The sequence below is a fragment of the Rutidosis leptorrhynchoides genome, chromosome 4 (genome assembly GCF_046630445.1).
Source record: "Rutidosis leptorrhynchoides isolate AG116_Rl617_1_P2 chromosome 4, CSIRO_AGI_Rlap_v1, whole genome shotgun sequence".
In the NCBI taxonomy this organism is placed as follows: domain Eukaryota; kingdom Viridiplantae; phylum Streptophyta; class Magnoliopsida; order Asterales; family Asteraceae; genus Rutidosis; species Rutidosis leptorrhynchoides.
The window spans coordinates 128,169,962-128,187,414 of NC_092336.1; the positions used below are offsets into that span (position 1 = coordinate 128,169,962).

The 17,453-nt window shown below is 34.7% G+C and overlaps 2 protein-coding genes across 3 annotated transcripts; one reads left to right on the top strand and one right to left on the bottom strand.

Annotated features, from left to right (window-relative positions):
- Positions 1–2,892: 2,892 nt before the first annotated feature.
- Positions 2,893–7,496, top strand: LOC139840129 (proteasome subunit alpha type-3-like). The gene is made up of 9 exons (XM_071830357.1): positions 2,893–3,139; positions 3,231–3,314; positions 3,439–3,512; positions 4,128–4,214; positions 4,316–4,400; positions 4,670–4,716; positions 6,325–6,390; positions 7,030–7,120; positions 7,291–7,496. The coding sequence occupies exons 1-9, from the start codon at positions 2,996–2,998 to the stop codon at positions 7,360–7,362; spliced, it is 750 nt and encodes a 249-aa protein (XP_071686458.1). The 5' UTR covers positions 2,893–2,995; the 3' UTR covers positions 7,363–7,496.
- A 1,546-nt stretch (positions 7,497–9,042) lies between these two features.
- On the bottom strand, positions 9,043–11,781 carry LOC139840130 (uncharacterized). Of its 2 annotated transcripts, XM_071830358.1 has the most exons (8): positions 11,426–11,781; positions 11,276–11,328; positions 10,268–10,327; positions 10,097–10,174; positions 9,882–10,011; positions 9,714–9,766; positions 9,438–9,614; positions 9,043–9,358 (listed from the first exon to the last, which is right to left on the bottom strand). In XM_071830358.1, exons 1-8 carry the CDS (start codon positions 11,727–11,729, stop codon positions 9,218–9,220), a joined length of 996 nt encoding a protein of 331 aa, XP_071686459.1. In that variant the 5' UTR covers positions 11,730–11,781; the 3' UTR covers positions 9,043–9,217. The 2 variants fall into 2 exon arrangements, with proteins under 2 accessions (XP_071686459.1, XP_071686460.1); XM_071830359.1 differs by lacking the exons at positions 11,276–11,328; positions 11,426–11,781 and adding an exon at positions 10,690–10,728.
- Positions 11,782–17,453: the final 5,672 nt, after the last annotated feature.

The following is a 17,453-nucleotide window of genomic DNA, read 5'->3' on the forward strand; positions in this document are numbered from 1 at the left end:
AATGAAATCCGGATTTATGAAATTTGGATGAAGATCAAAATCCGGATGTGTTTATGTTTTAGTTAAGTGTTTTGATGATTTTGAGAATTTCAGATATTTTGTTTGAAGATTCGAAGATTTCGGATGAAGATATGAATGTTTGGTGAAGAAGGTTCGAAGATCATCATGAAGATATGAAGATCTTCATGATGAAGGTTTGAAGGTGATATGAACATATGAAGGAACATTCATCAAGTTCATATGGACCGACCTACGGTTCGTTGTAGGGTCGGCTCAGATACCACGTGTTTATCCCTTTTAGGGATGAAGACGATGAATGTGGGTTGAATATTGATATGAAGATTGAGAGAGAAAGTCAAATAGTCAAACGTTACATTCCACGGCTTTCTTCACTCAATACATATCAATGGCTAAAAGCAAGGACAAATGAAGCCTAAGGAAGGTATATGTAGCCCTCGTCTATACCTTCCACACATCAAGTGTATGGCACAACCAATGCAATACGACAGGTTCTAACAAATATTCCACCACTTAATACTATGCTATGCCTTAACATTAACAGATGTGCAATCTTAGATATTCTAAGGTACTGCTAATTGGATTAGAGGTCTCTCCTTTTGCGATCACTTATTCAACCCTGGATCATCTTACAACATCTCAAGAACGTTGCTTCTGACGCGAATCATGCTTCTAAGCAGACCAGTGTTCACTGAACTCTATGTTGTCTTCTCTAACCACAACCTAAATGGGCAGCTCTTCTTTGACGAATAAATGATTATCCGTACGTAGGTACTATATCCCTATTGTGACGTTAAGCACACATAACTACTTACCTGTATCCTAGGGTTGATCAGGTCCTAATACTAGGTTATAACCACGTGAATAAGCGGAAAGGGTGATCCGTAAATTAAACTTCTAAACCGTCAAGGTTCCAGCATAACAATAGCATAAGTTTCAGATAACGTATTCAACATATAATAAACATTTGCAACAGATAGATAGTCATGCAAGATGAAAGCAACTTAAGATAACAAGATAACTTTATTAAATTAAGGAAAGCGTTCACTAAATCAACCAAACATAACACTTAAACTTTACAATCAACGGATAACCCTTAAAATCCAAACTAATAACAATGCTTACTCTTAGCAAAAGATTTCGAGACCGGAGCAGGTGACACATACGACTTATATTCAGAGGGAACAGTAGTTGTTCCATCGCTAGTTACACCCTCCGATGACGTAGAAGCAACTGGGTTCATCGGTTGTGTGGTAAGAGCTGAGGCCGCCGGCGAATTGTACATCGGTTGTGCAGTAGCAGTTGAGGGCGGCGGCGGCGCCGATTGAATACCGCTGGAGCAACGTCGCTTGTGTGGTAGCAGCGGCGATTGAGTACCACGTGAGCAACGTCGGGTGAATCAATTTTAGGGCAGGGAGTATAATCGATGGTGAGTGATTCTTAGAATACGATTTCATTCAAAGAAAGGGAAAAGGGGGAAAGGTGTGAAATTACCATGTTAACCCCGTGAACAGTGCAAGCTCATCCTAATTAGTATTAGTTGATAATTTAAGATAAAAGTGTAAAAGATAATGTTTTATGGTGTGGTGAAAATCGATGAATATATGTTCTATATGCATGAAAAAATATTTAGTTTTTTTAAAAAAAAAAAAAAAATCTGACAACGGATTTAATATACCGACCAATCACTATCTGCCACGTATTCACCACGCCATATCTCTTCACCGTTAGTTTCTCTCTCACACCGTGTAAACCCAAAAGCAGGGGTGGGCAAAACTGGATATCCGAAATTTCGGATATCCGAAATTTCGGATTCGGATACCGGATTATCCGAATATCCGAACTATATCTAATAAATGCAAAAAAAACAAATGGCAATGCACATATTACATAACAAGTCACATACGCCTAAGTTCAACATTCTATAGTTCGTATTACAAAATGTTCAAAACACGATTAGTACATCATCGTAAAATACATAACAACGTTCAAAATATGATTAACACATCATCGTAACACAAACATAACAGTTATATCTGGTTAACTGTTTATATAGAGATATTAATACAAATTATCTGCTTAACATATATTGCTATATTTCTTATAACTTTTGATTGTGATTTATTTCTTATATAGTGATTTATTCTATATCAAATAATAACTTTATGTTTTCTAGAACGCGAATCAAGTTATAATTAGTATGTCATAATCGTTACAATAAAAATGATACAAATTCATCTTTTAAGGATGAACCAAACAAAAAGTGTATCCAAATATGAATGCAAGTTAGTTTTAACAAGAAAGAGTATTGATAAAAGTTAAAAGGATATTAACTTTACTCTTTGTAACGATTGATTGTTTCTATCTGTTATCTTTGTTCTTTTTACTCTTAAAAGTTAAAAGTTTAGTTTACCTTGAAAGCTATAAGGTCCATAAGCGATAACATTGGGCTACTAAACTATAAATACAATAAATATATTAATAATAAGTGTACTTTATTTCGGATATCGGATTTTCCGAATATCCGAAAATTTTGAAAAATTGATCCGATATCTGAATCCAAAAATCCGGATATCCGATTTTCGGATATCCGAAAATCCGGATATCCGAATTTTCGGATATTTTCGGATCGAATTTTCGGATAATTCGGATTGCGAATTCGGATTCGGATTCGGATATTATGCCCACCCCTACCCAAAAGGGGGCGCGAGTTTTGTGCCACGTAGAATCCCACGTTGTGAGTGTGTATGTGTAATGTATGGTCTTATCTTGAGTTGAACACAATAAATGGGCTAAATATACAATTAACAAATTGTTAAGGGTCTATTTTATCATCTTATTCTCTTTTGTTTTCTTGAGACGAAAGACAACCCTCACTACGCTTATAACTCTTCCCCTTTTCTTCACTTCTTTCAATTCCCAAATCGAACCGCTTAACCAAATTCATCAGCCATCAAATTAGCCCTAGAATTACAACATGAGTAGCATAGGCACAGGTTATGATCTATCCGTTACAACTTTCTCACCGGACGGTAGGGTTTTCCAGATCGAATACGCCGCCAAAGCCGTTGATAACAGCGGTACCGTCGTCGGAATCAAATGCAAAGACGGCATTGTTATCGTATGTTTTATTTTTATTTAGCTTAAAATCATCGAAATTATATAATTATGTTTTATCATTTAGTGATTGTGAATGAAATTACTGGTTTTAGGGAGTAGAGAAGCTGATTGCATCTAAAATGATGTTACCTGGATCTAATCGTAGAATTCATTCCGTACACCGTCATTCTGGAATGGTAAATAGATGTTTCTGATATTTGTAGACTGTAGTTTTGTGGTATTGATTTATTATTTGCTCAAGATGTTTTAATTATAATATTAATTATTAAATTAATTAATTAATTATATGATATGATACAGGGCGTAGCTGGGTTAGCTGCTGATGGCAGACAGATTGTTGCAAGAGCTAAATCTGAAGCAAACAACTATGAAAGGTTATATTATTAATTTTCATTTTATTGTATTTTAAATTTAAATTTGAATTTGAATGGTTGTGGCTAAGGATTATAGTTGATGCAGTCTTTACTTGGTTTTGAACAATGGTTTAACTAGTGCTATGTTGCAATTTCATTACCTATAGGATGTATTAAATGCACACATTGAAGTTTTTGGTTTCGTTTAGTCGTTAAGCTAGAATGCAAGCTGAACTTACATTGATGATGTTGTTCATGGTTCATCTTTGGTTGAAAGTGGTTATTGAGTGAGGGTGAGATGAAGAAGAATATGTTGTAGCTAACTAAAAATCTTGTTATCACGTAAGTCCACCTTAAGAAATCTAGCCGTGACAAATTTAATTTTCAGTAAGTAATAACATGTAGTTTTAATCCTGATTGTTTTATTAGAATGATCTTACTGATCTTTCTAAGTGTGTTGCTGAGGAGCACTTGTTCTTTTATTCATTGCTTAATTTTCTGTTTGCTTAACATGTGAAAGTTATACCTTGAAACTCCTACTACTATGATTGAGTCATTATGATATACGACTTTTTGTGTATTTCAGTATTTGTTGAGACAGTATTGTGCTGAAAAATAGCTTTGCTGATTGTGCAGCACCTATGGTGAACCTATTCCAGTTAAAGAACTTGCTGAGCGTGTTGCTAGCTATGTGCATTTATGTACACTTTATTGGTGGCTCAGGTTATGAAATCAATTTCCATTACTTACAAATTTTCAAATACATCCTTTTGCAGCTTTATTATTACTTTCATTTTATGCTAAGATATGTACTTCTGTTGCAGACCCTTTGGATCTGGGGTTATTCTTGGCGGTTATGACCGTGATGGCCCACAGTTGTATATGGTTGAACCTTCTGGTGTTTCCTATGTGAGTACCATTCTCTTACTAGAGTGGTGATGTTGCTTACATTTGAGTTTAATAGCCCTTTAAAGGACATTTGGATATACTCCCTGCATTTCGTTATTTTTTTTCAAAATAAATTGTTAAAAGTAAAGCTTTAAGTTAACAGTGTTATGTAGTGAGAAATGGGGTGTGTGTAAACAGTTTTCTGACAGAAGGTGGATTAAATATGCGTTTAGAATGCTGTAATGGATAATGTATCCTTTTCAGTGATTGTTTGTTGCTTTTACTTGTAGAGATATTTTGGTGCTGCAATTGGGAAGGGCAGGCAGGCTGCTAAAACGTAAGTAAACTCAGTTTTATAATCTTAAGTTCTGTTGACATACAAATTTGAGTATTCTGTAACTTGATTAATCTCAAGTGAAATGTTAAATGACTGTCTCTAGATGAGCTGCCCATATTGTATTCCTTCCAAGTCCCAGTATGTTATATAATAGTATAATACTCTTGACAACAACAATCTTTTTAAAGAGCAATATAATGGTATATGAGGTGTGGAAATAGTGTACTAAACGTGCTCTTGAAATGAGAGTATGGGATCGGAGTCAAACCAACATAAAAAATCTGATGTCATCTGACCATTAATGTACTTTGTTTTAAGATGGGCGTATATCATTACCTTGTAATATGCATATAAAGTTCATTACGTTTGTTTGAATTGTATACTCCACTCACCATGGTTTTAAAAAACGGTTGAGGTGTACGCCTCAAGGCGCGCCTCGGTGCGATTTTCATTTTTTGCGTTTTGGAACGGGCGCCTCACAGCTCAGATAAAACGTACGCCTCAAAATTGAAAGGCGGTTCGATTTTGGAAAGAGGCGGTTCGATAGCAGAGGCGTGCGCCTCACAGTGTTTACCAAAAAAGTAGCGGCAAAATTGTGTTTAGCAAAAAAAGTAGCGGCAAAATTGATTTGGCGGCAAAATTAGGCCCCCTAAAACTAGGGCGGCAAAATTGATACTAGCTTGTTTCTGATTGTATACAAAATTGCATATAATTTCAAATTACCTTGACCTTCATTAGTGTATTTTCTTGGTAGTCGGCCTTCATGATCGATGCGGGAAGATGCTAGTCTAAATTGTCACTTGCATCCGCCATTCTTAAATCCTCAAAATTCTTTTATTTGTTTTGCAAAATTATTACTAGTATATGTTTGTTTTAAAAATGAAAATGGTTCTCTAACCAGTTATATATAGTATGTTGTAGATGTAGATGATCAAGATATATTGTGGGTTGTTGACACGTGTGGTTAAGAGTTCTAGCAATTTAGAGAAGCTGCTTGACACGTGTTGTCAACTTTGACTACACTATCAATTACTAGTATCATGTCTCAACTTTTATATTTCTATTTAATTACTGTAATATTTAATTTCAAATTTAATAGGAGTAACTAACAACTACGTGCCAAATAATTATTGATTGTTACTAGCCATCATTTTTCATTAATAGCATGACAAACAAAAGTTTAATTTTGTTATTTTTTGATTAATAAGCAAAATAGAATAATATAAACAATCATTTTAAAGTGAGTTAATTACTTGTTAGTGTGTGATAAAAATAAGTAATTAAAACTTGTAATGAACTTATAATTTTCTACGTATTTTTTTTAACTCCGCCTCGAACGAACGCCTCGGTTCGCCTCGAGGCATACGCCTCGCCTCACAAAGGGAAAACGCCTCAAGGCGCGTTTCCGTTTTTTAAAACCTTGCCACTCACAGTACATTATGGATGTAACGAGTGTGTGAAAGTACGTGCGATGTGATACTTGTTTGCTCGTGTATGAACACGTATGGTTCATAATTGTCTTCCTGTTTTCTAGATTTATGTGTTCAAATGATGTAAAGTTTTATGAACTATTGTTTGCTGATATTCGATATAATTGTTTAACTTCAGTGAGATTGAGAAGTTGAAGCTTTCTGAGATGACCTGTCGTCAAGGAGTTATTGAAGTAGCAAAAATGTGAGTCCATTTCTTTACCTTAAATTGATAAATCCCCTGATAAAGATATAGACATAAAAACATTATTTTCTTATTTGTGTGCTCAACATGTATTGTGCTGGTGTTTCATTACACAATATGGCTGTCTATAATCATCACTCTTTATTTATAACTATAACTGTAGTTTCCGCGGCATTGTTTTTGAGATTAGCCGTTGTTAGCATATGTGATTTTTTTTTGTAGTAAGCGGTCTCTGTATTCTTTTAGACGTAAAGAACCTTTTGACCAGGGGCGAAAATAGAGTAGGCCCAGGGGGCGCCTGCTCAGTGGATCTGAATTTTTAAGCTCAAAATTTTGGATTTTTTTTATTTTGCCCCCAACCCAAAAGTCCATCACCCAAAAGCCTCCATCTTTTTCATTGTTTGACTCTTTACTTTGAAGAAAAAAGGTTGTATTTTGCCCAAAAGCCTCCATATTTTGCCTCCAACCCAAAAGCCCATGACCCAAAAGGTCGTATTTCATGGAAGAAAGAAAGAAAAAAAATTAACAGTGAATTTCGCCCCCGGTGAAAACAATTCCTGGTTCCGACTGCTGGTGAGATTTTAATCAGTTAAAAGGTTTTCTTTCAGTTTTTTTCACCTTTTTGATGTTGGTAAGCAGAATTTACGGAGTACATGACGAGGCAAAGGACAAGACATTTGAATTGGAGATGAGTTGGGTTTGTGATGAATCGAACCGTTTGCACCAGAAGGTAACAATATTTCACTACTACTAAAATTTGATACAACAATATGGTTCGTCTGCGTTCAGAAGTTGATTAGTCTCATAGTATTAAAAAACCGAACGGTTATACGCGTTTACTCTTCTATGTTAGGATGTGATCACTAGATTAAATAGTGATTATTGTATTATGATGTGTAGGTACCAGAAGCACTTTTGGAGGAAGCAATATCAGCAGCTAAAGCAGCATTGGAAGAAATGGATGCTGATTAATACACCTGTCCTTGCATTATGTTTGTTTGACTCTTCCATTGCAGATTTGTCTGTCATCAGTAAGATATTTAAGTTTGGTTGCACTATCACTTAAAGATTGTAACATTTCCGTTTTATTAGAACATCTTAAATTCCGCATGTATGTTGCATTGAACTTTTTTGTGATGGCTAAGAAAACATAAGTAAACTCGCCTCTCTTTTGTTTGTAATGTGGCGTGTGTGTGCCAAAAAACAAACAAAACAACCCTTAGATCTATCATCTACGGGGATTCCTTTTTAATGCATGTTAAACCTGAAAATAAAGCTTGATACCAATACTATTAGTGCACTGTTCGTTTGTCACTTGGGTCATTTCAGTGGCTCGTGTGTCGTCACTTAGTAAAAAAGAGAAAAAATTAGTGTCAGGATTACCTCTTAATTAGTAAAAAATGAGAAAATATTAGTGACAGGATTACCTCTTAATCTCTTATCTGATATGATATGTGACTAGAGAACAAAATCGTGAAAATAAAAAAACCGAAAAGGAAAATAATTTGCAAAAGACGTTTTTTTGCCGTGAACAGTGTCAAGCTCATGATAATTATAATTAGTATCGGTGGATAACAAGCTCATGATAACTAGTGATGGTGGATAATATGTATACTAATGTTCAGTGTTAGATGAGTATGTGAGCTATCGTATATGTAGTAACCATTCTAATTCTATTTCCGCGTCACAAAATCTAAGTTAAGCTTTCGGTGTCATTCGAAGTTTCAATCTACCATCTAAACTGACTCCTTATCGAATCTTTCACAAAATTAGATCTCTATAATGCCAAAAATATAACTAGTCAAAATCTTAATAACTAACTGTTTACATATTTATACCTCATAAGCATGTCCACTGAACCACTATGTTATCTTTGATCCTCTCTAGTCAACTTACAGTCATATCATAACATCTATGGATTAATGATATGTTATCGTGTCATCAATGTAATATAAAGTGCATTCGAATGCACATTCAATCAATGTTGAATGGAGACGATCTAAGCACGTATCTGTTACATCATTTACAAGTTTATGAATTTGACTTGACTGAAAATTATGTCATTGGTTGATTTGAGGTTCATCCTTTTAAGTCATATTTACAGTTGGTGGGTGTATTTTAATATATCCTTTGGTCATAACTTTAAATTAAAGTCAAAGTCTATGGAAGCTATTGAAAAGTCAAATGATCATCATTGAAGTGTGCAACAATACTAGTACCACTATTTCCGGTTGACTAACTCCAGAGACTAATTAACTATTTCTGATTATGAAAGTCAACATATGATCTCATGTACCATTCTATCTGTTCTATGCATGATTAATTTTGTTTGAAGCGGGGCCCACCAGAAGTGGAGCCACTCACCGGATCATATATGTGCCACGTGTCGGGAGAAAATCACGAGACCTACACCGAGAAGGTAACACGGCCAACTGGGACCCCACAAGGTTCGAACAAAACAGGTTACGCAACCTCAAGGTACCACCGAGCAAGGCATACAAGTGGTATTTTTTTTTGTCCAAGACGGGACTCAACTCATAAACTCAAGATTAATGAGACTCATTTATATCACTCGGACAGAAGCCCTTTGGTTCTATGCATGATTTATTGATTTTTCCTTAATTTATTACTATTCAATTTTGGCATGCTACATTGAACATACAAGCAAATCATGTATAAGGGAACAAATTTACAATTTTCCTTAATTAATTCTATCATACAGATTGCATGATCATACAAGCAAATCATGTATAAATGAATAAATATACAAAATCAAGCATGTTGAAAGGATCATGGGGACTGGTCTAAATCTAACATATCAAAAATATTATGAACAAGACTTCCATTGAACGACGCTTGAGCTCAACCGATCAGGAAGAGCAGCAGTCCACGCAGTCAAATCTGGCAAAGGCCCCGTTAGTGCAAGGTAGTTTTCGCCATCACTTTTTGGCATCTTTTTCCAATTCACCTGCAATATAATGCCAGTTAACTGTTACATAAACATAGAATCAATCTTGTTTGTGAATAACATAAATGAATTTACTCACATTGTCAGGAAATGCTTTACACAATGTGTTCAAGGTCGAATTTTGTTCCTGAACGCTCTCATTAACCGAATTTTCAACATCAGTTGATGCTGCATTTGCAGTAGTGCTGCCACCACAATTCACGATAAGCCGACCATTAGGCATCAACTTATCATGTAGTTTCAACCATGTTTGTACCTGTTCAGGTGACAAAAATACACTAAGCGAACAAACGATCGATATAAACATATACATTCTTAATTTCTTATTACTCACTAGTAGCCCTCTATCTAATACCTCTTGTAATTGGGGCAAAACCTTTCCACCAGCAAACAAGTCAATAACTATACCTGAAATTTTATAACATCAAATCAAATTAAATTGCAAGAAAACAGGATAATATATAAAATTGCACATAATAGGCACTGATATTACATTAATTGATAATAAAGTCAATTACTTTACCAGCGTAACCTCCGGAAACAGTGGTTAAATCAGAAAGTGCATCGCCGATATGAACATGAAGAACACCACCATCTTCATTAGGCTTTTCGAGATCAGACAACCCGAGATGTTCTCTTGATTTATCAATCAACTGCAAATTTATATTCAGTATTTCACAATTGCAAAGAGAGGTTGACTAATTATGTCCAAAGTCTAGTAAGGTCAAAATTCGTTACAATGTCATCGATTTCCCATCCATGTAGCTGCAAAGAAGGCCATAAGCTAAGCATCAAATGTGCAGCTGTTCCACCACCCTGAAATTCAGATATTTGGTCAATGAACTTTGGTTAAACAATGAACAATAAGTAAATTACTTACATACGTAGCAGAGGACGTTAAAACTTTACCAAGCCAAAAATTGCAATCGGGCCTTTTGGAACAATTGGCGGTAAGCTAGAAAACTCATCCTGCACAATTTGTGCAACAACACACACCGAGGATCATGAAAGGTTTCAATAATATGAAAAATGCATCATTTTGGTTTTAGAAAGAACACTTGGGCTTTGATTGTTTCTTAACGGAATGATTCAGTGAAAAATGTTGATTTCTTCAGCATCCAACACGTTTGTTTGTAACCTCTGAATGACAAATGGTGTTGAATGAAATAGCAATCTTATAATCTATGTTAAACCATATATACTTGGAATTATCTCTTAACCTTCAGAAACTTTCATTTTCTTTTAATACTCTCCTTAATTAAATCTAGAACATATATCAAATAGTTATATTCTTTTATTTTTCATGTAAAAAATTAATAAGGTAATCTTACATCATTTAGAGTTAGGGTGTTCATTCAGATTGGTTATCAAACATGTTATCGTCATTCAGTTCAGTCAGAACCTTTGAATAAGTCATATTATGATTCCTCGTAAAAAAAAAAAAAAAAAAAAAAAAAAAAGTCATATTATGAACTATTCGACACTTAATCGTAATATTATAACCATCCAGGCATAGCTTGGATGGCCACCAACACTTTCAATGAAGGTGAGGTCACGGGTTCGATTCCCTTCAAGGCACTTCAAACGCTTGGGGCGAACTTAAGAGACCAATAGCCTGAGGATGCTTTACCTGGTAGCGGTGGAGGGTTGGCTTGCCGTTTACCCGGGGTTTACCCGCTGCGGGGGGGCCAATGTGCCCGTTCGTAGTAGGGGTTCCTCGTAAAAAAAAAAAAAAAAAAAAAAAAAAAAAAAAAAAAAAAAGTCATATTATGAACTATTCGACACTTAATCGTAATATTATGTCAAACGCAGCTTAAGCCAGTCTAACTTCTCATATTTTTAAACTTTTTTGTAACAATGTAGATATATTTTACTAGAGTAGTAAACTAGTAATAAGAAATTGAGTGGCAAGCATACCCAATAGGAACCAGTCCATGGTTCTCCTTTCATAAAAATACTATGAACATTGTCTGCATCAACATCATAAAAATCAACTTAAAAAAAAAAACATACTAATCTCAATTCATAAAAATTAAGTTAGTAAATAGATATATAAGGGGTACATACGAGTAGAGTCAAGAAGAAGCATTCTTGAATCAGCAGTATCAAGAATGATTATATCATTATAAACACTACTAATCACACTCAACACTTGATACTCAACTTCTTCTGCTGCTGTTGATGCTGCTTTGCTTTCTTCTTGTTGTTCCTTTTTTACAGCCGAGCAACACCAGATGAATGGCCTTTTGGGTTGCGGTTTCCATGCGAATGACCGGGAATGGGAATGAGAATGATAACGGCAGCCCCGTTTGGGTAACTGGCCGGGAACCGGTAGAATGTTAGTAGTGAAAGTGAATGATAATAGAAGCATTTTGATAAGTTCAAACAACTGTTATATTTCTGGATAAGATGAGTTTTTGTGTTTGAGGAATGACACCTTTTTGTTATTTTATCTGATTTTTTTCTTTATTATTATTATTATTATTGTTATGTTATTGTTATTGTATAATTATATCATTACATAACGCGCTGTTACTGTTCATTAGTTTTTTTATTTGTCTATTATTATTATTATGAACACCCATACTAAAGTGTCTAGTTACCAAGGATTTTCCAAAATATTTAGGACTTCGCGACCGCGAAGTAAGACCTGGTGCCCGCGAAAATGCATTTTATTTAACCCAACTTCTGTTCAAAACTCGCGCTCGTAATGTAGTTTCTCGCGCCCGAGAACAAGGACTTCGCGACCGCAAATTTATGTCTTGCGACCGCGAGAAGTGTCTAATACAACAACTCGTTTTTGACTTTTGACTTTCTTCTTAACTTGACCGTTTAATGCTGAAACTTCACTAAAATCATCCAAACTAATAACGCAAAGACTTCTTGATCGAAACACAATTTCTTTTATAACCATCATCGAAAGTCTTCAATTCTTCTTCAAAATATAATAATAAAAAAACCCAATATCGCAATAATAATATGTGTAAATGAGGGGATATCACATCTTCAAAACCACATAAACAATCACGTAATCTACATAAATGCCACCTCAACATTTAGGAATTAGGATGATGTGATAGATGACATAAACAACACCTCATGATCTAAAGTTTAAATGACTAATGATAAATCTAACATTGAAATTGATAAATCCACTATCTTTATATATTGATGGTGAATCTATCAATACATAAAGACGATAGATTTATCAATTTTGATATTGAATATATCAACACTCTTTAAATAATACTCCGTACATTTGAAGTCTTTGTTTTTCTATCATTTGGTGCATTGTACAGAAAATAAGCATAATATATTAATAAATAATGTCTCTTGATATATAAGAAACAACCCCCTTATGTTTTACTATATAGTTGATTAAACTAATACGTACAACATGCGACTTATATTTGAGTTTGACCATTTAAAACACGACATCACAGCAAAAGCCGCATACGCTAGCTTGACCAAATATTTTGCCAACACTTACCTACATTATCATTATATCATCAAGAGAAAATTACCATCCAATATAACCACTATATTGGGTCAAAGTGTCAAAAGTATAAAAATACCCCTACACGTCTTCGGTCTTCATACACAAAAATCATAAATAAATTATCAAAGATAAATGTTCCAATATTTAGTGGAAATATTTTAAATTATCCACCTACTGTCGTCCAAATATTTTTTAATTATATATTTATCTTAGCATGCTGTGTATATATTCTTAAATATTAAAGCGCAATAGTATTGTGTACTTATTATTTCTAATTATTAGTTATTACGGAGTATTAAGTAATTAAATCATCTTGTTAATTATTCCACTAACCACTTTTTTATGGTGTCACGTCACACATATTTTTTTATTTACCCACCCACACTTGCTACAAATACCAGTACCACTAGGAGAAAGTGAAAATAACATGTCCTTTCGTAAATAATCACACGCCTTTTTTGTTTAAACGGGGTTAGGAGATAGTGACGGGGATCAAACGCGATGACGTATATTAAGCGGGTTAAAAGATATTCATTCAATATTAAAATAAATTTTATAATATTTCCTAATATGCGATGAAAATACAAAAGTAATATACCAAAAATAAATATAATATGACACAATTAAAATCTATTCGTAATAATATGTAATCTCTGTCGAAGATAGAACACAATTTGTTAATTAAATATGTAATTTGTATGTTTATTTTGTTAGATATACGTGTTCTATTGTAATATAACATAATTATTTCATAATATGATTGAAAACAAACTGTACATCTATGGTAAATGCATTTTTCATAGTAAATATGTAAGCATATATGTATATTTATATATTTGTATATGTATTTCGAGTTTTAATGGATATATCCATGGATGAAACTTTTCATCCAAGTCCATATTCATATCCATTTAGGTTCATCCATATCCTATTCGTATCCATTTAGGTTCATCCATATCCATCACGAAGCGAGTGGATCTGATGGATATTCATTGGATCGGATGACCATTGTCATCCCTACTCTTACTTGATCATTTCATTGGTACGAATCATTACAATCATACCACCCCTTCGGAGGAATCTTGTAACACTGGCCATTTTTTTTCATTGCAGAAGACAGTAATTAGCAAAAGTACCCTGATTAGCATTTACAAAAGAACACAGTTCAAATTTAATCCATAATTATAACAATCCATTTAAATTAACCATTACACAAACAGTGTTACATGACATCAGTAACTGGATCTGGTCACAACCAGTTTTAAAACGAAATAAGAAAACATCAGAGTTGGGTCTTGTCAAACATGTCTTCCAAATCCATCCATGTCAGTACCTAAACCTGCAAGGGGAGTAAATGTGGGGGGTTTAGCACACCGCTAAGTAAATGGCTACTATCTAACAGACGTAGCTTAAGCATTACACAAGCTATACCTTACACATCATACACATGCTAACCACCAACTAGCATAAAATAAATACAATATGAGGATCAACGGCTTGTACGAGCACATGACTCCTAGTTGATCGGGCAAGAGTCTACCGATAGTCCTTGCTACTCGATTCACAGTATAGTTATCTGAACGCATGGGATGCATCATTCAAAACTATACTCCACAATCAGTAGCACTTGGACCCAACCTCCTCGGGTCTGGTTGACCTCATACTAACTCTAACCTCCTCGGGCCTGGTTACGAGTCCCCAGCCTCCTCCAGCCTGACTGGTGCCAAACACAGTGCGCACATAATATTACATAATCACAGAGAGCATGCAACCATCTAACTAGCATGACAACCACTATCTAAACATGACAATATCACTAAATCAAAGCATGGTAAAAGAGTTAATCACAGTAAGATAGCATGCTACTTAATCTTTTTCCCGGACCACTCACCAAATACCGGCTACAGCTCAATTATCTAACTCTGAGCTTCCTCCTTGTTCTTATCTCCTGAGAACAATATAAACCAAGTCAGTAAGTGTGACACACGGACAACATAACAGCTAGTACACAACACTTAGTAAAATTTCACTGACAAAGTCCATTGGCCGACTGTCCAAGACACTCTACCGACCGTCGCCACACCATCAGGCGAGGGTCTCACCCACCGACCGAACGTTTAATTAAAATTCACTATCCGAAGGACTCCCACCATCGGTCGATGGTCAACGACCATCAGCCGGTTGTCAATCACTATCGGTCGATGGTCAACGACCATGGGCCAAAGGTAGTTCATCAGCTGCAGCAGCAACAAAGTGACGGGTTTCGAGCAAAAATCAACAAATCTCGATCTTGGACATGTTTTTGACCTCAAAACGGATGACATCTTGTATTGGAAAACGTTTAGGGACATAAACCCACAACTTTTACACGAAAATAACATCAAATTTGGACAATCTGACACCAAAATCACTTTTAACAAAAATCTAACTTCAAACCCATATAAAACACTGATTTGGACATGAAATCCGACAAATCTTACCTTGATAAATTCACAACGACAGAAGGAATCTATTTCTTAACACAATTCAGGAACCAAATCGAGATTGAATGATTTAGGGTTTGAGAGAGAAAAAAGTTAGGTACGGGTGTTTGGTGATGTAACTAGAGCGAAAGAGAGAAATGAGAAAGTGGCAGCTGGTCACCAAACTCATAAGAGTTTAATTCAATACCCTACGACACACAGGTATTTACCAGTTATATGATATCTATCGTTCCTCGTTAGGCGGTCCTAATGGAGTCCAAATTAAAAAAGCGAACATGTTCTGTGACCCTTGTCACAAACTGGTCTCAACCAAATAATAAAGTAACACTAAACATATAGTTAAAATAAAAGCACTTTAAGACATAACACAAACCCTAGGGGCAAAATAGTCCACTTACAATTAGCCCGGGTTTCACTCTGTTACAAAACCCTGACGATGAATTCGTACGGGCATCGCGTGTGGTAAAACCCTGTCGAGTGAGGCCCGAAAGCAAAACGTCCGCAACCTCCGAGGCCATGAAATGGGCGGGTAACAATGAAAGAAATTTTGCAGCAAGTAGGAGTCGAACCCCTTGAATTCTCCTATAGGAAAACAGATCACTACCACCACGCTTACTCATTGTTATTTATACGTCTTTTCTTTTGAGCTGTAATATATATATATATATATATATATATATATATATATATATATATATATATATATATATATATATATATATATATATAGGGGCAGGATCAATGGGGAAGTAACCAATCGGGGGAGGGGGAAGCAATTTTTTTTTTCGTTTTTTTTGGAATTTTTTTTTCGGCATCAAGATCACACGAAAATATGAACATTTAAAAGAGACACTTCGTGATGAATGTTATTATTTAGGCGGGAAAACGATCGACAAAAATAACATTCAAGATAATATTGTTCGTGAAGAATATGAACGTTTTTTTTCATGTTTTGTGGAGTAAAATTTAGCCCGATTTAGAGTTTAGGGTTTAGGGTTTGGTGTTTTGGGTTTATTCCATAAACCCAAAACACCAAACCCTAAACCATAAACCCTAAACCCTAAACTCTAAACCGTTCGTGTTAAAAACTCAATCTAAATCCTAAATCTAAACCCTAAACCCTAAATTTCTAAACCCTAATATCTAAACCCTATAAACCCTAATATCTAAACCCTAATATCTAAACCCCAATAGCTAAAACCTCAACATACGCTCGAAAAACACGATAATTGTTATATATTACTTCTTCGAGCGTTTTCCCGCCAAAATAATAACATTTATCACAAAGTGTCTCTACTAAATGTTCATATTTTCATCCCATGTATAATGTTCGTGAACAAAGTATTTTTAAAAAACGAAAAAAAAAAGTTTTTGCTTCCCCCCGCTTCCCCTCGATTGATTACTTCCCTCTTAATCCTACCATGATCAATAGGGAAGTAACCAATCGGGGGGAAGCAGGGGGAAGCAACTTTTTTTTTTTTTTTCGTTTTTTTGGAATTTTTTTTTTCGGCATCAAGATCACACGAAAATATGAACATTTAGAAGAGACACTTCGTGATGAATGTTATTATTTAGGCGGGAAAACGATCGACAAAAATAACATTCAAGATAATATTGTTCGTGAAGAATATGAACGTTTTTTTTTTTCTTCATGTTTTGTGAAGTAAAATTTAGCCCGATTTAGAGTTTAGGGTTTAGGGTTTAGGGTTTAGGGTTTAGGGTTTGGTGTTTTGGGTTTATTCCATAAACCCAAAACACCAAACCCTAAACCCTAAACCCTAAACTCTAAACCGTTCGTGTTAAAAACTTAATCTAAATCCTAAATCTAAACCCTAAATCTAAACCCTAAATTTCTAAATCCTAATATCTGAACCCTATAAATGTAGTGACCCGAACTTTTCCATGATTATATATTAATTGAAAACTATATTTGCATGATTAAATGTTTCCAACATGTTAAGCAATCAAATTTGTTAAGACTTGATTATTTGAAATGAGTTTCATGTAGACAATTGACCACCCAAGTTGACGCGATTCACAAACGTTAAAACTTGTAAAAACTATATGATGACATACATATGGATATATATATAGTTATCATGATATTATGATA

Coding starts and splice junctions, on each gene's coding strand:
- LOC139840129 (XM_071830357.1), top strand. CDS start 2,996: ATGAGTAGCATAGGCACAGGTTATGATCTATCCGTTACAACTTTCTCA. Junction 3,315..3,438: donor TACACCGTCATTCTGGAATG/GTAAATAGATGT, acceptor GATATGATACAG/GGCGTAGCTGGGTTAGCTGC. Junction 7,121..7,290: donor CGAACCGTTTGCACCAGAAG/GTAACAATATTT, acceptor TATGATGTGTAG/GTACCAGAAGCACTTTTGGA.
- LOC139840130 (XM_071830358.1), bottom strand. CDS start 11,729: ATGCTTCTATTATCATTCACTTTCACTACTAACATTCTACCGGTTCCC. Junction 10,175..10,267: donor CGATTGCAATTTTTGGCTTG/GTAAAGTTTTAA, acceptor TCTGAATTTCAG/GGTGGTGGAACAGCTGCACA. Junction 9,615..9,713: donor TTTTGCCCCAATTACAAGAG/GTATTAGATAGA, acceptor TCACCTGAACAG/GTACAAACATGGTTGAAACT.